Source organism: Gymnodraco acuticeps, unplaced genomic scaffold, assembly GCF_902827175.1.
Source record: "Gymnodraco acuticeps unplaced genomic scaffold, fGymAcu1.1, whole genome shotgun sequence".
Lineage (NCBI taxonomy): Eukaryota > Metazoa > Chordata > Actinopteri > Perciformes > Bathydraconidae > Gymnodraco > Gymnodraco acuticeps.
Window position 1 is genome coordinate 1,051,122 of NW_022990299.1, and position 26,334 is coordinate 1,077,455.

The following is a 26,334-nucleotide window of genomic DNA, read 5'->3' on the forward strand; positions in this document are numbered from 1 at the left end:
GCTATATTAAAACAATAAAGGACACAATTAAGTCAAAGCATTTAGCAATATGACTGTTGAAATATTTATTTTTGACATGGCCAGCCTACATTTGAAACATGAATTGTTAAAGCTGACATACAGGACGCCCCTTATGGAAACATTAAACCAGCCAAATGTAACAAACGATAGCAAAATGTGAAGGAAGGGCGAAAAAAACATCGGAGGCGGAGCCTTTTCTCTCTTTCTCATAAATAGGTTAAGGAGCCATAGTTGTACCCTCATTACCTCCTGTCAATGCTAACAACTGTACACCAGAAAAGACCTGAAAGGACTTCACAGTATCGCTGCATAGCACAATGGCACTGACATACAGAAACAAGCTGCCGGTAATAACTCCTAATTGTGCTATTATAGTTCATTTGACCTCACAAAGTAATTATCAATAATTTTCCATCTTAACCAGAGCCAGAATCTTGCTGTTTTCAATCAGCTGTTAAAATAAGTTTAAATGCATTTGGCACAATGATTTTTCACCTACATTTGAACCACAGATGATCCCAACTAGTGTACTTAAATTAGAGCAGCTGCCTCCACCAGCTGCTGATGGATGGCATGTGCAGTGCGTAGGATGACCTGTTCATGGCTGTGACAGAATTGACCACGGATTATTCTTCATGTTACAGAAGGGCTTTTATCCTTCATATCCATCCCCTCAGAGGAAAGCGCCACCAGGGCCAAATTATGCACCAAAACGGCCTCTGTGAATAGATTGGACATGACTGTTGCACCCAACGACCTCGCCCCACCCTCTCCCCCATCGTTAACCCTTCCTTCCCCACCAGCCCATCAGACTCCAACGCCATTAAAACAACCAATATGTCACAATGATACAAATGATGAGACACTTATTTACATTTATGTTGGGGATAAAGGAGCATTATAAAAGGCTAAGTGAAGAGTTAAACTGATTAGTGCATGATGAAGGGTCATAATGACCTCCTTCATCCTACCCACAAGTTCCCTAAATGGCACTTAATGGTTGTCAGCAGAGGCAAAATCCAGTTTCAGCAAACTGTCTTATCTTCTTGATATGGTTATGATCTCATGATGATGTAAGCTAATGGTGATTTCAATACGCAGAAATAAGGATTTATCGTGTTGATGTGAATTGAGTTGTAGGGTGGAGCGCTTACTGTTTAGGCCTCTGTTTCAGAGAATGCTGCTTTTTGTTTGGCGAACTATTAGCTCCCTGTTGGAGTGAACATTGAAAATCTGGATGAAAATCAAAGCAGTGTGACCCCGGTGCCTGCTATTACATCCTATGAATGGGTGAGTGAGAGAGAAAGAGAGAGGGAGGCTATGATACTACAGTCCTATGTTTGTGTGCCAAGGGGAGTTGCCGAGGCGGCGGCTGTCCTCTGATGAGGACATGTGTTGTCTTTCATATTTCACACCCTGCACCCATGGGCTCCAGCCTTGTTCAAAGGAGAGCACTTGCATTCCAGATTAGATGTACTATTCCTTTTGATAAGGACGAGAGTGAGAGTCAAATGTGTGTTGTTGTGCTAGGTTAGGAATGTGGGGTGTGAAGTTGAGTATAACAAACCTGTTCTGAATTGGAACCAAATAATCATGACACAAGTTTATTCATTTCAAAAAAGTTCGGAAATCAAGTTCAGTAAATCTTTTTTTTACCTGGACAAAGAATTTTCAGAATCGTCGTTTATGAATGTAGCAATCTTGATATCATTTGTATGTCCATTGGACCTCCGAACGGCTACAGCTTGCATTGTAGTGTTCAGGAAACATTTATGTTAAAATCTGTTTAAAAAGGGATTACTTTTTGTCACCCAAGTTATGTGATATCAAATAAACTAGAACTGTCTAAAATGTTCTAAGAATCCTAATCAATATCAATCATAATATTGTTTAAACCGAATGATGACCGATCCTCATGGGGACACAACGCTTTGTGTTTTTTCTTATCATTAAATCTCTATTCTTAATTATTTATTTCCCAGCCGATGATATCATCTCCAATTGACCACGTTTTATAGACCTGCCTTATCCAAACAGCTAGTTTTAATCAGCAACACAGCTTTTATCTAGCCTTTAAATCTGTCGCTCTTTGTTTTGGAAATACATGACTTCTGGCTCATAAAAGTTCAGGCTCAGACGTGGATTTACTTGAAGCAAATTACAGGGACAGACAGGTTCCTAATGCTGTTAAGCAAATTAGATCAGAGATGTGAGGCTGCATTTGTCCACATCAGGACAGAGAGCGGCGAGATGTGTAGGGGTGGGGGTGAAAGTCGGACAGTGCTGTTTGTGGGCTGATATTTAGAAAAACAAATGCAAGCCCCTCTCTTTACTCCGGTCATTCTCCCTATTTGTCTCTTAACTACAATCTCTCCTTTTCCTTTGTCTCTGCACTCTATAGTGAGACCTGCTTTGTGGGGATACATCATATGCCATGCCTGTTTCATATCAGGCCTGCACTGATCTATCAATGACACAGCTGCCTTTGCCTTTGCCCACTGTATCGTTAAATTGCACTTTAATTAAATTAGGCCTGCTAATTATGAGGGCTTAAATCAATCACGAGGTCAATAACAAAGGCCCAAAGCGGACGGAGAGACCCGAGACTTTTTCCATACCTCATCAATAACAACCGCAAAACGGAGCAGACCCCTCCTGTACCAGAGAGGTTCAAACGGGTAGGGATTACCGCAAAGTGAGTTATCGGCACCGGCTTTTGTCCAGAGCACTTCTTACTCTTACAAGCTCAGTGAATAATGTTATTTGAATAAAGTAGAAGTGTTTCAAAGACTTTGAATATGCCAAGCATTTTGCTTTAGAATAGCACTTCAAAGGGGGTGTTTAAAGCAGTTTGAGAGTTTCTGGTGCATACAAAAATGGTTCAAAGGGGATATTATGACTTTCCAGACACCTGGCTAAGGTGAAGAGAGGTGATTGTGAACAGATAATCCGGGAGGTTGAGTGCGCAGCCCAGCTGAGCTGACGGTCCCAACTGAATCCCAGGTCTTTATCCATGCATTAAAAAGAGCTCTGTGGTGCTTTCCACAGATTAATCATCATTTTGAGCTTATTAAGTGGGAGGACAGTCTGCTTTCCACTGCTCAGAACGTTAAATCCATCTTTCAAACTGTGAAGGTCAGTGAGCGAATGTTACCCCCGTTGAAATAATAGCGGGTGTTTGAATTTCAATGAGAGCACCCATGGTTCAGATCTGGATTGCAATTAAATGCTTTTTCTTTTTTATTATTATTATGATTTTCAGTAGCCTCATCTGCAATTACGTGAGTCAGAATCACGCTGACTTATTGAGCAGCACGGTGGCTGCCAATAAGCTACTACCCCTGAGCTGAACTATCTAATACAACAGTTACTGTGATGCAAATGCTGTATCAGCAAGTAATAATGTCAGCATTGGAAAAAGGAAATATGCAGCGCAGCTATTCACAGAAGAACCTCATATATTTACTATAGGCTGTTTTAACACGCTGTGACCTCAAACTCTAAATACACCGAACATGAAGAAGGAGGAAATGAAAAAGAGGGAATGAGGGTGAATGATGTTGAACTATGAATAATTGCAGTGAGTTATTACAGAGGGGTTAACGGTCTTTTCCACAGATCAGCCGTTGTTTGCTGCCTTGTTTGAGCAGGTGGGCCAGGGGTGAACGGGGGCTCATCTGAGGCGTCATGGGAGCAGTGTGGAGCTAGACGGGGGTGCTTTCCATTTCATTTTAATTGGAAGGTAAAATTCTTGGATAAGGGGGAGAAAGAAAGCCATTTGGGCGAGTCCTCGCTTTTATCCAGGGCTAAATGAAGAGGGCCGTGTGGAGATGAGGGGCCTGTGGAGGGCCGGTAATGAAGAGAGGTCCCAAAAGACTCCGGCACAGCCACAGTAATCTAGCGGACCAAGGAAGGGGGGCAGGGTGTGGGTGTAGGGGTTTGAGGAAAGAAGAAGGATGTAGGACCACAATCAGAGTATCAGATTATAAAAACAATTTATTTTTTTTGCACATTATGGCTGTGAGTGCAATGAGCACATTATGAAAAAGATATTGATTGATCAAAGGAGTGTGCTAGTTAGAGTTGAAGACAAGTCACTTGCTAAATACGACAAGTGATTGCAATCACTGATGAGATAAGAGCACAGGAAAATCATCAGTGTCACAACAAACAAGACAGATCGAAGCTTGGATAGGCAATTTGCAGCATGTAAACAATGTGCATGTGTGTAAAATACACTAACCGAGCACACACAGGGTACCCATAGGCACACTTGCATATCAAGCTATCATATAACAACATCAGCAGGAGTCTCATATTCAAATCCAACAGACACACATGTACCCCAACAAGCAAAGTAATTGTTTCTGTGCTCCACTGTTTTCTAAAATGGAAAAGGCTGTCAGCATGGTTCTGGTGGAAATGATGATTACATGAGGGAATCCAGAGTATGTTGTGATGGAGCTCAGCAGGTGTGCGATTCTACACAACAACTCCCATGGCCTTTGTGTCCGAGACCGTAAAGAGGAGAGAATTCCGGTGGAAAACCGTTCAGGGAGAAGCACAGCTATTTTCAGAGATGCTCCTTGCCAGAATGACACCATTCTGAGCCATTCAATATTCAATGTGGGCATCCAACCTTGACACGCTCAAAGGATTATATCTGCGATTTTGCATGTTTTATGGCGGAAGATTTTTCAAAGTATTCATAAACTTTAGATTTTTCAATGTTTTTAGAAAGCCAATGTGCTCCTTTGTTTCACTGAAATATGAGGATTTAAACTAGATGGAAATAGGTCATCTATCACTGAGACCATAATGGTACCTTGATGAAAGTTTCAGTGTGTTTTTAGAGTAGGCTACTGCAGTCGAGCGTGATATCATTTGTCTTCTGGGCGGTGAATTAATGTGTTGTTGGGATGCTCCTATAAACAACATTTAAGATGTTGCTAACCTATACAAGTTTTCTTAATAAAAGATGATACGAAATTCCTATCATTCTCACTTCTGTCTTCAAGTGTGAGTTTCTCACAAGTTTAAAAAGCGATTGCTGCTGATATCTGAGCTTCCTGTCAGAAGACATTTCAATTCAAATTGAATTTGCTTTGCTATTATTACATACGGTATGGCAATTGTAAAGTTCATCATCATACTCTAATCAGATGAATGAATCGTCCAATCGTGAATCTGTACTGTGTGGCTTAATTATATAGATTTGTTGGACAGGCATCTCTTTTCCAAAGTGGAATACAACAAATGACCTGATAAATAATGGTCAAGGACACTTTGACAGAGAAGAAAGGAATTTGATGGACATAAACACAAAGTGTACTCTTAATAATAATGCGTGACCTTTACAACCATCAGGCTGCCAGATGTCTTTTTATAAGTTAGGCTTCCTTTATCAACTGTTGATGAAAACTAGACAACAATAGTGCACAATCAAGAACAGAGCAATAGCTAAATGAATCCAAATAACACCTATCAGGGGTGCAGCTCAGCGTGGCTGGCTACCATGACTACATTTGTATGGGAGGAACAGAAATGGACTGATTTTGCCACTACCGTTTACCTTCCGCCCACGCTCTCTCTTTAGAGGCTCTCTATTCCTCCATCAACTTGGCTCTGAAATGAAACCACCTCATTCCTGTCTGTTCACATCCAACTGTGACTGCTTTTGTTTTACAGCCCATGCAAATGAAACGGGTCTCTCTTCATGCGGGATGGTAAAGCAGCCCGGTCTCATGTTTCTCTGTGGCACAGAGATCTGGATGTTTACTGTAGGCTGGGGCCTTATTACATTCCTTCAGCAACTTAAAAGCATTGGCCCCCTAATGGGACCTATAAAACAGTGAGAAAAGCCTATTGTGACAATGGACCCTATTGTGTCAGAGTAGACTCATTTGGCACTCTGCAGAGAGTGGAACTGTGTGGCATATTAAAAAAAGAGAGGGTGAGAAACTAGAAAGAAATCAAATAAATAGGAGTGAATGACTTTGCACTGTGGGAAATCCGGCACTGTCAATCATCAAAGTCCATCTAGAGCCATAGTGCTGGGCATAAAAAGAGCTTTGTATCCGTAGCTGTTTCACAATATACTTTCATTGGTCTCTATATCTTTGTTTTTCTCTTCTCTTTTTGAAGGACCATTTACCGACCAAAAGAGTATCAACATCATCTTGTCTGAATATTTGCCATGCTCCCAACTAAATATATAGAGCGCTTCCTTCCAAAGCAAACAAATGTCTCCCTCTGAAGAAACTAATTGGATTTGACGGAAAATGTACGAAGATAAGCACAAAATGATTTCACCTAAAAAAAGCGGTGTTAAAAATGTGCATCGCCCTCGCCCCGCTTTGTTCTCTGCGGCCGACGCTGGTTCGGCTCCACGCTGGCGGCCCCGTTTTATTCCCTGAAGTCATTATTGTCTTCAGCTAAGGTGCCCCTGCTCCCTGTGATTTGTGGGTAATGAGCTGGCACCCCCCTGCCCGTGTTCAATTATTCTCATTGAGAAAGTGATTTCTCACTCCACCGAGCAAATCGGAGAAGGGGAAAGTCTGAACTCTAATCAAGAATTAACGCGTTCACAACCAGCAGTGCGGAGAGGGATAGCCACCCTGATACTGCAGAGAGGATGTAAGGGTGGACAGAATGAAGAGAGATAGGATAGACGAGGGGAGAAGGACAGACGAGTGACAGTATTCGACGTAAACTGATTTTCCACCTGTCCCTAGAAAACCCTGTTTACATCCGCTTGTCTTTATAGTTTTAAAGTGAGAATAAAAAAAGGATTGGAACTAAACTTGTCAAAAGAAAAGGTGATGTGTTTACAACCAAAGCACAGACAGCCTTGCTGAAGGGCTGTTTGCAATGATGGGGTGAACGTGCAAGAGGGAACGACATCCGAGCAGTAATTAGGCACGGAGAGAGGGAGCCGAAAGAGAAGGAAGCGAAAAAGACAAGTGCAAACTTTGGAGAGAAAAATCTAGACGAGGAGAGATGAAGAGCAACCGCCGCTCAGTGACTACTAATGACCTGACAGCAGGAACCAGCGAGCACCGAGAGAGAGAGACAGCTTCAGCACCAAAAGGAAAGACTCGTACCTTTACGTTAGACACTTTGCAGATACATTAAGATACGTTTCCTAAGTTTCCTGAGATACCTAAGCAATATATTTCATTTAATTGGACATGTCTAAGCTTTCTCCGACGTGTTTCCCCCAAAAAATTCTGAGGGGATACGTTTTTGAATATAAATGGTCAAAATGTGAAAGATGACACAAAAAGCTCTCTGGAGGATCGGAAATATGTTCTACCAACCTAAAGCCTGAATCAGTTAAATTATATCAGTTAAACTTTCTCGTCACACACACACACACACACACACACACACACACACACACACACACACACACACACACACACACACACACACACACACACACACACACACACACACACACACACACACACACACACACACACACACACACACACACACACACACACACACACACACACACAGCCTGCAGTGCAAGACAGGTTCAACATTTTCAGCTGATAGAGAAAGTTGGCAGCCTCCTAAAAATGTATGCCGCATCCTGTTCATACAAGATAAGGGAGGAGACGTGATTTGCACAATCGTCAAGGAAGTAAGAAAGGCAGAGGAAGTAAGAAAACCAAGAAGGGCAAATATATCTTGCTAAGGGTAAAGAAAAGGCCAATGTGCTATGAAACTTTGTTATGAAACAAAAGAGAATGATAGCTTTTTTTGTTCTTTTTCTTTGAAAATGGGCTGATTCCCGAATCTTAGCAGATCAACATTTGCTCACATGCTGTCCTTGGGAACTACATTTGTCTGCTGTGTTATGTGCTTGGGATTAAGCTGTGAAAGTTGTTTTGAATTGTTAAGCACTCATTCCTATCATTCTCATTCTCTGTCAGTCCTGGAGTGTCTATGGTGTGTGTGTGTGTGTGTGCGTGTGCGTGTGCGTGTGCGTGTGCGTGTGTGTGTGTGTGTGTGTGTGTGTGTGTGTGTGTGTGTGTGTGTGGTGTGTGTGTGTGTGTGTGTGTGTGTGTGTGTGTGTGTGTGTGTGTGTGTGTGTGTGAAGGTGAGAGGGGAGTCTGTCTGAATGCTAATAGGCACAAAAGGAACGAAAAGTGAGAAAAGCTTCTGGGCAGAAAAGCTGGTAGATGATTAACTGTCGTGTACTCAATATAAATTACTCACACACACTAACTGAACACACACACACACTAAGGTTCATAGTGATTATCAAGGCTGTTAATTTCTTACAAAGATGTTAAGTTAATAATGAGATATTAAATAGCATCATTTTATAATCGCTCATTTACAACAAATTTGCCCTGCTGTGGAATAAACTAAATGACACTACCAACTGTGCACATTGTGTGTGTGTGTGTGTATGTGTATGTGTATGTGTATGTGTGTGTGTGTGTGTGTGTGTGTGTGTGTGTGTGTGTGTGTGTGTGTGTGTGTGTGTGTGTGTGTGTGTGTGTGTGTGTGTGTGTGTGTGTGTGTGTGTGTGTGTGTGTGTGTGTGTGTGTGTGTGTGTGTGTGTGTTGTGTGTGTGTGTGGTGTTGTGTGTGTGTGCGCTACCTGCCCTAAGAATCACATAAAATCTGTTATGTATTTCGCTGCTTCAGGCCCTGTTCATGAGTGAACGCGCAGCTTGTGGCTAAAATATATTACGGTAAGCCTTCTCTAAAACAAAGATAACTATTTTAGAAATAGCTGGAATTCTGATGTTGTTCCAACTCAGAGTTTAATAGCACAAATGTGGGATTCCGCATTATTACATGGTTCCGAAAGGTTAAGAAAAGAAAGGTTGGGTATTCACTTTTAATCCCAAGACCAACAACATGTTGTGTAAATCAATAAGCACTACAAATCAGTGCAATGCTGAAGGCTAACTGCCAAAGCCCACTTAAAGGTGAATGGAGGCGGTGACCAGTACTAAATGATGCTTGAAAAGCAGTGCAGGCCTTAGGAGGAATGTTAAGAGAGGAAAACCTGCTCTGGTTTGTCAGGGGTCAGAAAGTTGGGGCAGGGGTTCAGCGGAGATGGCTAATTAATAGTGGGGAGGGCTACACTGTTCCCACTCAGGACCCAGGCCCGACTGGAGCCCCTCTGGTGAGCTGCCATTTTCACAGGACTCACAGAGGAGGAAAAAGGGTCCACCATGTAATCATTTAAAACAATTTGTAATATCACTGGTTTTAAACTTTCTTTTTTGCAAAGTAGTAAGAGTGAGCAGGAAGGAAAATAAAATACACTGGAATTGTGCAACAAACAGATGATACTTAATAGGGGAAAAAAATAATGTGAGTATTTTACTGGGCATGCCCACTGGACAGCAGTTTAAAAAGACATAGTGAGTACATCTGGCATGACTGGCTTCCTATGTGTGTTTCAGGGAAAGTTACAAGAGAAGTCCTGGATAAGTGCAAGGTCCTCTCTGCAGACACAGGACACCACAACGATACTGTACTGCCCTGGAATGTGTGTTGCTTTCTTTTACAGTGCACACAACAAAACCTCAGACCTGCTCTTTATCAAACATCAGCCCAGATGTATGTAACGCACACACGCACGCTGAAGAACACATGACCCTGGAGAAAAGAAAAAAAACGGTGAGTTCTCCAACCTTACCCATCCACTGTATGTCTCTCCAAGTCATTTGGAGAGACAAAAGAGAATGGGAGACAGGGCTGGGGGGTTAACGCTGTGTTTTCTCTCCATGCTCAACTGCTCTATTGCCCGCTCGCCTCAGGGTCTGCAGACTGTGAGGGCTTTATAAACAAACTAGTCAGGAGAGTAGACTAGGTTAAATCACCACAACACAAATAAATAATTGACCAACTAAAGAGTTGTCCAAAGTCTTCCTAGATGTTTGCCACTGTAATCACTGTTTGTATAATACAATGAGTGAACCAGAGCTACAATTTGGCTCGACAATTTAGAAGTATACTAACAATAAAACAAAGCTGTTACAAATGATGTCTTTGATTGTTAAAACTGGGTGTTTTCATATTTCTGTCTATTATGATTGTTGGCAATGATTAGCGTTTTTCTCACCACCGCTGTTGTAGAGATGTATGATTAGGGCAGTGAAATAAAGCACACATTTTTACAAAACACTTCAGGTTTAAAGAAATAGCCTTATTTTTTTGTCAAATTGAAAATATACTTGTTGACCCTGTAGCTAGCAACATAGCATAGAAAATCCACTAAGCTCGACTGGCTGCTACACTACACAGTTAAAAAGAAATTGTTGTGAGATACTCATATTATTCTTACACCAAGTCCCATTTCGCCAAAGGTTTTGCCCATTTTACACACAGTGAATGAATATATGAATATGAATGAATTTATTCTTCTGCGTTTTATTTGTACATCCATTAATTGTACAAAGGCCTAGCTGCAGAGTAAGACAACAGTTTGCTTCTAACTAATGTGAGAGATGGAGAAAATAATGTGAGAAAAATAACAGTCAGAAAATCAGTTCCCAAAAGCCAATCTGTGTTTGTTTGGTGAGAAATCCTTTGTGCGAGAATATGAAAGGAAAGGAGTGTGTTCACACTGCTCTCCATCCGGCTTGAAGTTGCACAAACTCCTCTCCTTTTCACATGTTGGCTCTATGATTTAACTGGGCAGCTCGCCACTTTGGTTTCCTTTCAAACTTGCCATACAAGGTGTCTCATTTAGACAACAAAGACAGGGAGGCACTCTGACAGTTGGAGGCTTTATCAAAGTTGTCTGATCAGAGCTGTTCCCACTCAGACATTTGTTTACATTTTATTCTGTTTTGAAAACAGAATTTCAAAACGGTTTATGGAAAGCCAACCAAAAGAAACCTGTAAACAAAGGCTGGTATCAAGCTGGATATTTGATTTGAAAAATAAAACATGATAATCAGTATTAATAGTTAAATGTCACTGTATTTGAACCATTCAACTCTGAACTTTTTGGGTATACTTTAAACATGTTTGACTCCTTACATGTGAGCCATTTTGATTGGGTAAAATCCCTCTATGATTGACAGCTGGTGTCCTTCCCGCCTCTGGTACAGCTCATAATAATGGCCTCTGGTCCATCATCAAGGCTGCAAAACAATACAGTGGAGAGGCACTCAGCCAGATCCCAATATGCTGAGCGGGAAGGCCCATTAGCATTCATCAATGGGATAATAGGCCAACGTTAATGTCAGTTGCTTGTATAAAGAATAACTCATAAGGCCTTGGCGTATTGGCTGATAGAGCAAGCTTTTCTCCACGCCACATTTGGCAGCCTAAGTGTGTGAAAGTGTGGAAGGGTGGCGAGCGATTGAACGCGCCAAGTCTCAGATGGAATATTTGATACTAAAGTGAATTTATTGACTGGCTAGATAAACATAAGACAATGCAGGCGTACTTCCAGATATAACTGGAGGGGCGAGCAGCCTTGTGATCAGTGTGTATGCTGAACATCTGCATAGGAAAAGTATCATATCATATTTGACATTTCTTGTTTTTAAAGGTTCATAATAGAAATGAGGTTAAAGTGGATTTACCTAATGAACACAAACCTAAGCCTCACCAACAATAAGTCGGTTTGCATCGACACATATTCAAGTTGTCTAAGGTAAGATAGAAGTGCCTACAAAACCACTCCTTCATCTGCAGTTCTGCATCCCCGCCTTAAATCCCTCACTGGGTTTATAACATCTGGGTTTCAGGAGGTGACGACAGAATCACAGCTTGTATAGTTAACGTCATCCAACTCAAACAACATCTTTGGTATTTTAAGCACAGAAGTCCATGTCGTTCTAGTCTGCCTGGCTTCACATTCTTAATTTATAGCAGGGGGTCGGAAGGCCTGCTTAAATATAAATGGTTAAGTGAAGCACTTTATGAGTGTACGAAATGTGGCCAGGCAGAAAAGCGCCGCTAACCTACATCAGCCATTAAAAGAAGAAGATTTGATGTTAGAAGAAATGCCTAAAAACCAAAGGTAGTGTACAGCATGAAGTTTAGGAAAGAGTTGCAGAGACTTATATACACATGAATATACATATATCAAGTAAAGAACGCATAAGTAGTTTTAATCTATCGTTGAGTGTGTGATCCCTTTTTCTTACTGTTCTTTGTTATTGCTGTTATCTTCACTCATAAAGCGTAACAATAGTACAAGAGTTTATCCCTGATAAACAAACAACTGCTAATTGGTGTGATTTTCTTAAAACCTTAGCGGGTATGTGTGTGTGTGTGACTTTGTGTGTGTGTATACTCATTATCTCCGCCTGCGCTTTAGGAGTGATCACAATTATTTTTTCATTAACCCACGCTGTGCATTTGTATCTTTCAATTCTATTAAGCTTTGCTGCCCGTCCATCAAACAGACAAAGAAGACAAGATATGTAACGGTCATGTGTGGGAGGGGAAGGCAGCGATCAAGCCTGAGATGCAGTGAGTTAAAGGGAAAACAAACTGTGTCACCTCTAATGAGCGGATTTGTGTTGTGTGAATCCTCTTTGTCATACAGCTGTCAGATTAGAAAGGCTAAGGTAGCAGAGAATTAGCCACCGTGTGGATGCTTACGCTCACACTGTGGCATTCCTGCTGTTATTCATTAAATGTTTACATACTGCTGTTCGTGACTCCTGCTGTTAAATAATATTCTCATCTTTGGCCGGGAAACCTTACAGTAATCTTTGAATTCATTTGTGTAAATGCCTGTTTTTGTTACTATACGTCTTTTTTAGGCTGATTAAACCATTTTGACTGCAACTAACAAAGCAATTAAATAAAACTGACATAGATACATCTAAATAGTATGTGGTTTACGACTGCAAGAACCCGTTACCTCTGGAAAAATTGTGATTAATGTACCCATAAAATATAATTTTTTCATTCAAACAGAGGGTTTTATCATCTTATCATCTAAATTAAATGTTTTCAAAATACAACAACTAATGTAGAGTATATCATTATGACATTTAACAATCGAAATTAATGTATTGATCTGATTTTTTTGCGACAAAGTATTACTATCATTTAGCAATATATACGTATACGCAAGATACAAATACTTTAAGAGTATGAAAATATTTCTTCAAAGAAAAGTGGACTCCACATCAATGACACCCAACCTTGGTGAGGTTCCTTTTCAGTTACACTATGAGAAAGACAGACAAACCGCACAAAACCCACAGCATGGTTGGCCAGGCATTCAGGTGAGAACCCTGGAAAGCTAATCCTCTTAACACTCAACTCTTTTTTTATTCACTCAATAACTTGTGCATTTGCTTTACTCTTCTTTTCCGGATCTCATGTTTCTCCCCCTTTGCTATTTCTTATAACCGGTATAAAGGAGGGATATATTAAACACCTCCTACGCAGGTCAGAGTAAGTATGTGTGGTAGACTGACAGACAAACTTGGAGAAAGCCTCTTCACGTCTAGCTCAGCGTGTGTGACACTCTCAAGGTCATCTCTGCTCTCCCAGCAGAGAGCCTCTGTCACTTTTAATAACTTTTAAAAGGGAACATTTATTTCTCTCTCTGACAGTGCGAGGAGTACAGGGACCAGCTGAGAGTGAGACAATTACAAAGTGCCGACAGAGCCAGGCGGTGTGAAGTGAGGAGACAACCCTGCAATGACTAAAAGTGTACTCTGTTACTTTATGATAAGTATAGCATAGAACAAAAGTATGAAGACTGATGTCAATCACTTACTCTGTTTCAAGATGGCTGGGGCAGTGAGGAGTATGGTTGAAATCACTACCATTTTGTATCTGTCACTACTCTAATGCAAATACTATAAACCTATTGCAGCAGTGTATGATTTTGACACAATGCAGCATGTGTTTGTCTGCAGATAAAGTGAGAATAACAGGGGCCAGCCATGCTAAGACATTACATCTAATCCTGCTACTCATGCTGTTTTACAGGATGTTTTATGTTACTGACACTAGCTATATAACTTTTGGATTACCCTAACCCTAACATCCTTATTAGCTAGGGTGTTCTTGTCTTTAAACTTAAAAAAAATCACCCTCTATTTTTGTATGAAGTAAATCTCAATACCTGTTCCTGTCTGTCAAGCCATCTGTCCACCATCGGATGGTTTGCGCTTAGGGAGGATCGAGTCACTTCTCTCTGGAACTGAGTGGGCCAGCCACTCGTGTCACGAGGAAGACTCCGATAGGCATTGCCTCCTCTACCCTATGGAAAAGGAAGAGGTGGAGAGATTTAACATCACATCCTTTCTCCATACTTCTAGGTTTTAAACTGACAGTTTTTTCAGGTTCTGTGCTATCTATAGCAGCTGGATGACAGACGTTTTGTAGTGGATGTCAGTTAGTATATCTTGGACTGGTGCCACACACCAACGCAATGATTTCCTCAAGTCTTACTCTATTCGACCCTCACCCCTAACCCTTCCCCACAGCTAAACCTGAACTGCTACTAAGAGGCCTATTATAATAAGACGGCCAAAGCTGAGCTCTTCAATTACGCAAAAAAGCACGTTCCAACATGCTACTGCCAAGGTAATGTCAAACACCCACAGATTTCAGCAGACTTATTACAACAGCCAAAAGCTAAAAAACTCACAAAAGCACATTAGATTACATTCTAGACATGCTAGCCTTGGCATCCAAATCACGGCAATTGAAGGACCTTGTGGCTATTTGAATAAATATGAAAGCAAATTAATATTAAAAACACAGCGGAGAGAATGACTCACCAGGATACACTAACAGAATAAGAATGATTAAAGGTCTAATGATTTACGAAACAGCAGTTGAGGAGTGAGACAGAAAGAAACAGAAGTTTTGATTTCCTTTAACGAGACATCACACAACAAAAGAACACAGACACAATTTTTAAAAGAAGAACTCCCAAGTGGCATGTTGCAGGATTAGCGGGAGTATGACAGGCAGCTAAAAAGACAAATGAAAACAAGAAGTGTTCAGCGGGTGATAAAATATCAGCAAACAATAATACATAAAAACAAGAGTAAAAGAGAACAGTGGAGATCCCTATCCCCTGAATGCTAAAACAAGCCATGTGTGTTTTAGTGCTGTTGAATGTGGCGTGACGGGGCCTGAGGAAGCACTGCAGACAGGACTGTAAAACTCAGCCGGACACGTGGGCTCCACTGAGACGGCCCCTGATAGCCATCGTGGCTCGAGTCCCCGACATGCAACAGGGCGCGACAAAGGACCCCTTTCCACAAACTTTTACGACACATCAGATCGTAAAATGCGCAGAAACCCAGATACCAGAGAGGTAGCAGTAAATCAACAGGCTAATATCTACTACCTACTCCCTTTATTTGCTGTGCAAAGCGCAGAGAACCGAGAGTATGAGGTATTGAAAAGACATTTGGAGACGTGATGAGTTTACAGTGCTAGCTGATGACTTAGGGCTCCCGTTGGCTTATATTAAGGAGATATAGCAGAACCGAGCCTTACTTGGCCTTAACTGGACTCACAGGGAATTGGTCAAAATAAGGCCGGCTGTAGTGTATAAAGGAAATTACCCCAGACAATGGGTAGACGCTATAGTGTATGGCTTGAATCCATACAGTCTTTTGGCAATGCTAATCACTGATGTATGGTTACCTTTGTGAACAATGTTAGCGCCAAGACATAAATGTATCAACGTCAATGCTGACTAATACTTTCTACATCTGTTGTTGATTGCATAAAAATGACTTTATCTTGAACTGACGGTGAATATAGGACAGTGGGGTGAATGAGAAAGAGTCACTGAGGATTATGAGGATTAAGACTCCCTTTTTTATTGAAAAGAAAATAGCCCAGCCAAAAGCTGAATAAAAATGACAGTCTCCCAGTGCTAGCTTATTACTTTTCAAACAAGCCCTTAGTGACATTAAAATGACTTTAATTGATCTGATTTAGATAAATGATGGGAGATGGGATTTTCGGGACCCCCTTGAAAACGAGATGGTATTGCATGAATACAATATATGGGAGGCCAGAGGTAAATGGGAAATTTAAGTTAAAGGTGGGGTATGTAATTTATTTCAGAAACACTTTTTGTTATATTCCATGGAATGCTCTTAACATCCCGATAGCAATGAATATGAAATGCTTTGACAATAAATACATAAAAAATGTTCATCTGTGGAAGCCGTAGTACTGTAAAAAGCACGACCAATCATTTTAGCCGGCCCGGCTAAAGTAACTGGATGGCCTACCTGCCTGTCAGCCTTCCATCTGTGCACAAACTTATCTCGTTCCCTCATTGGTCATGTGCGCGTTTGTGTGTGTGTTTGAGGAGGGGCTCTGTAAGGAAGTCTGAAGGAAGTGGCAGATTTTGTACTACTTTACTTTCAAATTCTAGCGCAATCGAGCCGGTTTCTCCAAAATTACATACCCCACCTTTAAGCTTTATTTTCAAACTTTATTCATGTTTGGATAACCATCTTTATAATACATTTCTGACATCCCATTCAATCGGAAATCAACCAAACATGAGTATCTTTAAAAAAATGTAAACACACCTATTGAAGCTCTCTTTTGGAGCATTTAAAAAAATATATGTTTTACATCTTATTAGTGTTGTATTGTCATTTCTGATTTTAAAGTGTAAAAATGTGCAATCACTTGTGTATATTCTAATGTTCACCTCAGTTATGTGCATTTTACAACACAAACACTTCGTATCACATAGTAAAAAGAAACCAGCCACGAATATACTGAACACAGGGCAGGGCAGCAGAAGGCCCAAATTGCACAGAAGATTCCGAAAAAGCATTTATCACAACCTATGTGCACATATTTGCTCAGTATAGGCTGGACCAGAAGAAGAAGCGATCCTGACAAAATGAAATTCCACCTCTCCCTGCCCTCTGCTGTGGAGTGTGCCATTACATTGTTGAGGCTCTGACAACTAAAGTGTCTTAAATGGGATTATCAGACAATGCTTCCAGACACACTAATAATGTAAAGGTTTGCCGTGTCACGTTCCAAGCACTCAATCATCTCCCCTTTTTTAACCTTCCTGTTTCAATGGAAAACATATCTATTCCCCGGCAAGACGTAAAGGTCTGTCAGCACTGTGTGCAGGCAGCCATTTTGAGAAGTTAATTAGCTTCCCTTTTCTTTTGGAAGCCGCAGGGAGGATGTACTGTACCTGAGCTATGCTGTTTTCTACAGATGTATAGTCAGAGGCTTAAAAAGGCTCAGAAAGGTGAATTTTGAACAAAGGGAAAGTGTTTAACAATCTTAGCTTGTTTCTTTTGAAGACAAAGAAGGGTGTTATCAGAAGGAACTAGTTTCAGTTAAAGACTATATATGCCACTGCTGGATATCTGCAAGCAGTGAAGATTTCATATCTAACGGTTATTTATTTGATTTAGGGTGCAGAGGAGAGACGGAATAAAAATGAGGGAAGAAAGCAAGTTAAAAACAGAGAGACTGCTGGAGGTGGAAAGATTTAAGAGCACATCTCTCTGGCATTATAATTGATGTGGCCCCAGTATATCTGCAGGACTAGAAAAAAAAGAACTTCTGGGAAATAATTTGTTTAAACTGGTATATAGTACTTTAAAGTGAAATATAGAATTCATGTTCTGTTGAGTTTTAATATACCCATGCCTTATTAACAAGATTTATGTTACCTTTCGTTCCAGACTGCCTGTGCCTGGGCCGGCGGTTACGTTTGGTTTGTGCTTGTGCTTTTGGAAACCAACCGTGGTGGACCATCGTGCTGGGTTCTTTCTGGACGGTTCCTCTGGACCAACCGGGACTTCGCCTGGAACTAGGTCAGCCAGAGAGGGATCACTGCTGCGACGGACATGGAGAGGCATGCCTGTGGAGGGGAGGGTGGAGTACAAGGAAGGTGGAAAGAAAAGGTAAGAGAATGTAAAATATACAGGGCACAGTTAGGATAATAGAGTCACAGCAACACAACCACTTGCTGTTTTATTCACATATTGGGTAAATCACTTTCCACTACAGTGTTCCAACTGTGGCACATGTCTGGGCCCACAGTACTTTCTGGTAACCATAAGACCCCTAAAGTACATCAGCGACTACACTATACTGGATGTCCACTGAGACATGGGAAGTGGTGAATATAAATAGTTGTGTTACCATGTATGGTATATTGAACCCAAATGGAAACATTGTTGGCCTAGACATTAAGTCTGAGAGGTTTGCTTGGCTTGAGTCCTGCAATAGTGATATTAATATACTGCCTTATCATTTTAGCTGAAAAATGACTCAAACAGCTTTATAAAATGTAAATATGAGAGAAAAGTATATGAATAATTATCCAACCCCTTGCTCAGCCTGGCCATAAAAACAATTACAATCGTAATTGGAGCACCATTACTCATATGTCATGATCTGAATCTCAAGATAAGGATCATTTTCACATATTGCACTTCTGAGTGGCAGTGGCTCTGGAAATGTTCCTGGGATTGAAACTAGGTCTCACTACCAAAATGATCCAAGCCATCAAGCATCCAAAAGAAAGTGCTCAGGAAACACTTGCCCAAACTACAACTTCGTAATAAGGTTCTCACATTTAATCAAAGCTGCAAAAACAAGTAGAGGGAATGAAGTTACTCCACACTTCACACTCCTGCTAAAACATTCAGTGAGAAATCCTGTGTCTGTTACACCTAAAGTTTATCTGTGAGCTTGGGTATGAATCATCTGGATTTTCCCAGAAGACCATATGGATTTGTTTATGATGTTCGAACAGCCTGCACTTTACACCCATAATTATGCAAATAGTTGGGTAACCACCTGTCATCCGTCGGCGGATCATGGCAGAGAGCATATGCCGGTGCTAAGCTTCCATCTGATACACCAAAGACATGTCTTAGTAGTGGAAGCGTTGCATTTTAATCATGGCTTACGCTGCGTGCGTATTTAATACTGTGACAAGACGAGGGATATTTGAATGCAATTGAAAGTGTTTCTTACAACTGCCTGCAGGGTACACGGGAATGAAGAGATTATAATTATGTGACTGAATCCCGATAAAAAGGGGAGATCAACATATGTTTGCCACTGCCTTTATACTCCAGACTTCAATATTTTGTAAACAATACTTTTTGGGAGAAATATCTCCACTGACCTATAATTTTTTTTTAAACAGCCAATACATTCTTCTCGGGTGAACAGTCTCTGGAATAGAGTTGGCCACACCACTTGCTGACTTGTTAATAAATACATTTTTCTCTTTAAGATTTGAGGTAGTTTAATTATTGCAGGTCATTAAATTGAAACTGTGTGTTATAATTCCTTATTGTCGCCAGCTGTACTGCTTTGATCGTGTTTCAGGTTCACTTCTAAAACTCCTAGGATGGCTGAGACCATTGGAAAATACTTTTGGGTCACCGTATGTCCAATTCACCACAGCCTCCTCCTCCCACTAGGTGCAGGATGATTGAATATGCAAATGGCTATATGACATCTCAAAACTTCTAGGAACTTTTTAAGTAGTAAAAACTTTATTTCTCATGAAGGAGTCATCGCCACAAGTGAAGTTACAGTACAGGTAGCTTTTCAAACCACACTTTCACAGTAGCTTCACAACCCTGTGTTAGAAGTTTGATCTTCTTTCTACCCAAACCACTCTGCTGACAAAGTCCATGGCAACCAAACTCACCAGCAGCTTGTAATATGTATTGTTTGTCTCTGTTACAAATGTTTTTAATTTGCTTTGGCCGTTGTCTGTAGGTTTCATCAAAAGAGGTTTGGAATTGAGTAAAGAAATCCCAGCAAGCAGCAAGACGGCCAGTCATTGTGCGTTTACTCTTAAATTGGGTTGAAGATTCAATAATAGTTTAATAAACTTTGGCCCCTCTGAGTAACGGCTGGTTCACGTCCAGTTCAGGGCTCTAATGACGTTCTCCACAGACAACGGGGGTAATTAACGTCTAGTATTATCATACTGGACATGACACACACACACAGACACAGACACACACAAACTCTTAACTTATGTAATAGAGCTTTTCTTTGTGTGTTTGTTAAACAGAGAGTTACACTAAAACCTGTAATGGTGTGTTTCCCAGAATACCTCAAGGCTCAGCACTTACTGGACGTCTATATCTGGGTCTTATGAAACCATGACAACATTGATCTTGCATTATGCAATGTGATTTTTTTTACCCATTGTTTGGGACTAACTATTTTATTCTCTAATTTAAAACCATGCTTGAACCAAACACCCACACTATCTGACTGCATGAAATATGCCTATAATATATGATGTAATGTTATATTTAAAAGATAATAGATTATACCTTTAGGTTTTCTAATTTCATCAGATCCTCTCATTGTTCATGTTTTCCATTTTCAATTCCAAAACTGTCACATTGAGATACGCATGAGTGACATGTATAAAAGATTGACTTTGTGTGACCTTCTTTTCACTTTGACTGTATGCGTACACGTTACCTAATCATGTCTGGATATGTTTTAATACCACTGGCATTTTAACATTGACAAGAATAGCTTTTTCCCATTAGTGAGGTCTTATCTTTAATAAAATGCTGATCCATAACAGGCACAAATCCTTACAGATTAACATATGATAAGAGGGCTGTGAAGGAGTATGTGCTTGTTTGTACAGTATGTACTCTGTAAGAAGGTCACTATATGAAGATTCTCTCCTTAATTTGTGATGGGATTATCCCAGCAGTCCGAAGGGTTTGGTTGGTCCCACGTTTAATAACCAGCGCTGCCACTTCAGACCGAGCCGGCAATTGATCCAGGCTGAAGATGGAGTGGGAGAGGGAGAGAGGGGGGGGTGGCTAATAAAACAAGGCCCTAATCCAGGCCCTGTAGTGAGGGATTATGGCCAGGGCGCAGGGTCATAGAGATGTACACACATTACAATTACCACAGGGAGAGGTCAGACTCTCCAGGGGCTATTACCTCGTATTGCTTTGTCCTTTATTTATCTTTCACACTCACCTTGTTTGGAGGAGAAATATATTAGTTTCACAGAATTACCATAGATAAAGGCTCTGCTATATATTGACAGCACTTAAATCAATATCAAAGTCTTTTAATATTAGGAGAATATTAAATTCTAAATGCTGTAAGCTTACTCCAATTAAAGTGGACCTACGGTGTGTGCACAGCTACTGATTTTAACTTCTTAAATTGCCTCCAGCACAGTTTGAATGAATGGGAAGAAATACATGTTTAAAATGTGTAAGGGGACTTGCTTCAATTACAATAGTATGCCCACTTCACTGGCAGAAAGAACTGACATGAGCAATATAACAATATAAAAAAGGAATCAACTTCTTGTTCAGAACCAGGTTTAGAACAGAAAACAGGATTCAATATAAGGAATTCCAGGATGTTTCACTGCTCATCCAGCAGCACTGAGGACCAAACACTAGTGTCGACAACCACTGAGGATGATTTCAATACAGACCTGAAGGAAAATAGTTTCACACTCGTAGTCACAATGCAATAGATTATTTAATCATTTAGCAAGGGTTCGACATGACAGTCTTCTTAAGGGTATTGCACCCGATTCAATTCCATCTCTGCTGCTACTGCACTGAAACTGTACTTTGAAAAATGTTCTTTTGCACAAAAAATACTTGCATTAATGTCAATTCATGTTCTGTGGACTGTGTTTTTAAATATATTATTAACCAGCACTTATTAATACTATTACTTAGTTGTATACCCCGTTTATCTAGGCCCTTTTTGTATCTTGTTATATATGTCACACTGTGGGACTGCGGGAAACGGTATCTCGAGATTTCGGTATAAACACATGTAGACATTTTGACAATAAAGCTGACTTTGACTTTGAAAACCAAGATGTATAGATGTTCCAGATAAGGAATAAAAACAACATTCAAGATATCTTTTGTTTGTACAAATCCAAAGTAAACCTAAATAAAAGCAAACCCATTGGTATGTTTGTCTAATTATGAGTAAAAAGGGTTTGTGTTGTTGCTCACTTTAAATAACGTAAATGTCAAACAAGAGTTTTGTCAGATAGAACATCAGGAAACGCCATCCTGTTCATGCAGCTCACTTTTCAAGATCAGCACTCATACAGCGCTGTTAGCTTAGAGCCCTTTGACATTTTATTTTGTGTTGTTATAGTGTACTTGTAGATCTAGATGCTCAAGAAATGTTTTCCTTTGAGCTCATTTCAAGTGACATGCTTAACCTACATGTTGAACAGCCTGTTGTTAGAAGTAAAGAAGCCATTGGGATGGGTGGTACAACTTTACCAAAGTCCATGGAAAGGTGTTCTGCCTTCTCAAGTCTTTATAGCTGGTTGCCTAAGATTAACTAGACAACAATCATTTCCGTAGTTTAAAGAATGGCGCATGGTGAGAACATGTCAAAAAGCCTAGTCTTCACACAAACATGTCTGTCGTGGGCCATAAACAACATTGACCTGCTGTAGAGTTACATCAACCTCACTTCTCTTTCCCACTTTTCCTTCAAGTGGCTCTAATAAAGCCGCAATATCAACTTCCTGCTCAGTGGTCAAAGAGATGGAGGTCAGCGCTAATGTATTGGCTGTGGAAGTTTCCAATCACGGAAATGAGAGAGGGCCCTAACTATACAGTACCTGGAGAGAAAGAGTGGCTCTTCCCCCTGACTGGCTGCCAACTCAAGGTAATGGAGTTAATGCCTCAGCATACTGATAAGGTCGTAGAAAGGACAGACTGAGGAGGGACTTTGTATCTGTATGTATGCTTGTTCTCTTGTACCTCAAATTACCTCACACAGGGATAGAAACATTGTGAAAACCTTCCTGATCTCTACAAAGGACTCTTTTTTTCTATATCATTTGTATTCAGATCAAAAAGTGACTGATGTATCTTGGACATTATTTAGTTAAAGTAAAAATCTGATGGTTGTTTCATATTTCAACACAAGGTATGCTAGAAATAACTCTCTTTGTGTTCAAAAGCACAACATAATTCAAAGTTTAGAAGAAATATCAGTGCAACAACACTTAATTTCCTATGTGCCTAAATATGGATTAACCAATTAATCAGAACATGAAAGGGGGGTTTCAGGAAGAAAAGGAACACTGATATATTAGTGCATGACTACCGGAGTGAACATCGCAGATTCTATAATGTTTCCAAGGTCAGGAATGTTCCCATACATAAAGTAAGAGGTGGGTGGGTGGTTACGGAATAAATACAGCTGGGTCTTCACTAATATTAAATCAAAATAAGAGTACAGTCAGTATATGAACACAATCAGCCGAGGAGTGAGGGCTGTCTTGTGAATGAACTGGGTATTTTCTCTGGAGGCCCTCTGGCCCATTCGCAGAGTCCATGCTTTCACATTGAACTAATTTAAATATAAATGCCAAGCGACCATGGCTTCATGAAATGTCTAAAAGCTGTTTTTTTCCTGGGCTACTTTGAATACTTTAAGCCTGGGCCAGTTCAATGTCTGAATAAATTATGGCACTGAGCCATTTTAACTCTCCTCTCCAACCACTGACTACATATTGATGTCCCTTGTGTGCAGCAAAGGGGATTTCTACTGAATACACCCTGACCTGAATCATCCACGGGGGGACAAAAAAAACTTTTTTTCTGGGGAGAAAGACAGTTCTGAGTAGTGGGAACCATGACTGTGGAGAAGGAGATGAAAAATGTAGAAGATTTAAATAGGCCGCTGGTCAACCAGGGCGAAACAGGGTGGGAAACCCAACTTAGTGCTTCTGTGAAGTGTTCAGCAAACTGTAATCTGAAGATGTAATGTCAGATAATGAGATAGGACAAACTTTGAAAAAACTTCAACTGTTGACCTTTACCAGGAGCGGAACATGAAATCAAATAGATGGATGGATGGAAAAGCACTTTAAAGCAAAGAGGCGCTTATGAAGTGTGTGTGTGTGTGTGTGTGTGTGTGTGTGTGTGTGTGTGTGTGTGTGTGTGTGTGTGTGTGTGTGTGTGTGTGTGTGTGTGTGTGTGTGTGTGTGTGTGTGTGTGTGTGTGTGTGTGTGTGTGTGTGTGTGTGTGTGTGTGTGTGTGTGTGTGTGTGTGTGTGTGTGTGTGTGTCATGCCATTAGCATGGGCAAGTAACATGTAGCCGTTAGGCGAAGCGTGGTGGGGACTCCCTTCTGAGTCCACAAGGGCTTAACAAGGACAGGTTCAAAGGTTGCAGTGGATGGTGTGTTTGTGGCCACCACCCCTCCTTCAGGGCTGGGGTCCACATCTGTGGGACAGCTTCAAGTGTGGAACAGGCCTCCCTGTCAGGCAATGTCACCTGTTTCCTTACAATAAGCCGTATGTGCCCAGCAGAACAAATGGAGGCCAAAGAACAACATTTAGATGTATCTCAAAATGAACACAGTGGTATGTTGGCTATATTAAAACAATAAAGGAAACAATTAAGTCAAAGCATTTAGCAATATGGCTGTTGAAATATTTACAAAGACTGCCCTTCCGTTTTGACCTGGCCAGCCTACATTTGAAACATGAATTGTGAAAGCTGACATACAGGACGCCCCTTATGGAAACATTAAACCAGCTGTGTGTGTGTGCATGCGTGTGTAATCATCACTACACTTGCATCAGCAAACCATATAGAAATACTGTGAAAACGTCATTTAAATGTCCCTAGGTCAGGGGTGTCTAACTCAATTTCATCGCGGGCCACATTAACATTATGGTTGCACTCAAAGGGCGAGTTGTAACTATATAAATATATAATATATATAATGTATTATATTACATTATTGTCTCTGAATTGGATTATTATCGGATAGGATAATAACTTATAATTAACTACGTCTGAAAGCAGAAGTCCAGGGCAAATAATTGCAGGTCTCTTCAGTGTGCATGTCACAAAACGAGATGCATTGTGGGACATGTCGTGTACGGGCAACCTGCTTCTGTAAAGTGGCATGTAACCGAATATAATAAACATATTCTTTGCAAACTCTTGCTGGCCACATGAAATGAAGTCGCAGGCCGGATTTGGCCCCCGGGCCTTGAGTTTGACACCCCTGCCCTAGGTTATATAATATCCAATCCTGTTTGTTACCGGAGCAACGCAAAACTGCAGGTTACAAAGGTCAAGTTCTTTACATGGCAAAAGGATGCAAACTTGCCCAAAAGGACATACTCTGCACCTCTTTTGATGGTTGAAAGAACTAATGCATTTCTGTGCCAGAAAGGATTCCATGGATATCTCAAATTAAATGTTTAAGACTTCGCAATTATAGTAATCTCATCAGTCTGCCGTTGCTTTATTTGGCATGAAGTGTCATATGAATGTGTAGTGGTCCAAACAATAATATGCCTTATATGAACTGTAAATTGTGTATACATTGATGTTTCATTGGATTGCTTAACCGTTAGGCACATAGACCTGCACCCACAAACTTGTTTTCAGTTCCCTCCCCAATGACACGCTTTGTATGTCAATCATTTTAGTTCTGCTGTTGGGGATGATGTTCCATCACAGTCCCTGAGTCAAACACTACAGCAGGAGAGTGCTATATCCCCACAAGGTTGCTAAGTCAGCTGTCCTGTTTTCATTTTAAGCAAGAAATAAAGAGAGAGAGACTGATGCTTTGCTCTTCTCCTCCTCACAAAAAGACAATACATACTATTTACTGGAGAGAAAGAGGAGAGGATGTCAGACTTCCTCGGGTCCTCGGAGGTGAGGCCTCCAGCAACAGACACCTAGACACTTCAACAACAATAACACAAATGTGTGTCGATGTGCTTCTCTCAGACTGTTTCCCTAGACAATGAAGATTTCGGAGAGGAGGGGAGGAGTGGAGTTCACTCCCCAAATCAAAGCTGACTCATCTAGGTCGAGGCTCTGCTCATGCTGAGACTCCAGAGAGCAACACAGCAAGTGTTTGTATGTGTTTGCATATCCACTGTTATGAATGAGTACAAACACATGCACATGAGCATTATTACTCCTTTATATACACATAGCAGCCACATTACTACGCCACAAAACCATCTCAAATCAGTCCAGACTCATGGAGACTCCCCTCCACTCTCCGGCCCCCAGAGAGTTACTAATCAGCAAACCAAACAACCCAGAGACGGCCCAGAAACGGGTCCACAGCAGCACCTTCCATGTAAACACCATTTTGTGTGTTTTTCCATTAATGCCGTTCCGGAGGTACAGGCTCTCAGAGAAAAGAGGCCATAAATCTCACTCAGCCTGATGTGTGTCCAAGTCGCTCATGATTAAAAACACCGCTTTGAAAATGTCATGAGCCAGCTAGGAGTGGTAAGCTAGAATCACTGCAAAAGCTAGCATGCTTGATACATTTTTGGGATTC

General features: G+C 40.8%; 1 protein-coding gene across 4 annotated transcripts in view; it reads right to left on the bottom strand.

Annotated features, from left to right (window-relative positions):
• The window catches only part of pard3aa (par-3 family cell polarity regulator alpha, a), a 318,714-nt gene that overhangs the window by 178,268 nt on the left and 114,112 nt on the right, over positions 1-26,334 (bottom strand). For 3 of the 4 annotated variants that reach the window (XM_034222611.1, XM_034222610.1, XM_034222609.1), the window contains exons 4-5: positions 17,672-17,862; positions 14,107-14,244 (exon numbers count right to left, since the gene is read on the bottom strand). In XM_034222611.1, the coding sequence (XP_034078502.1) occupies positions 14,107-14,244; positions 17,672-17,862 (329 nt within the window). The remainder of the gene's footprint in view (positions 1-14,106; positions 14,245-17,671; positions 17,863-26,334) is intronic. The other variant, XM_034222612.1, reaches the window with a different exon arrangement.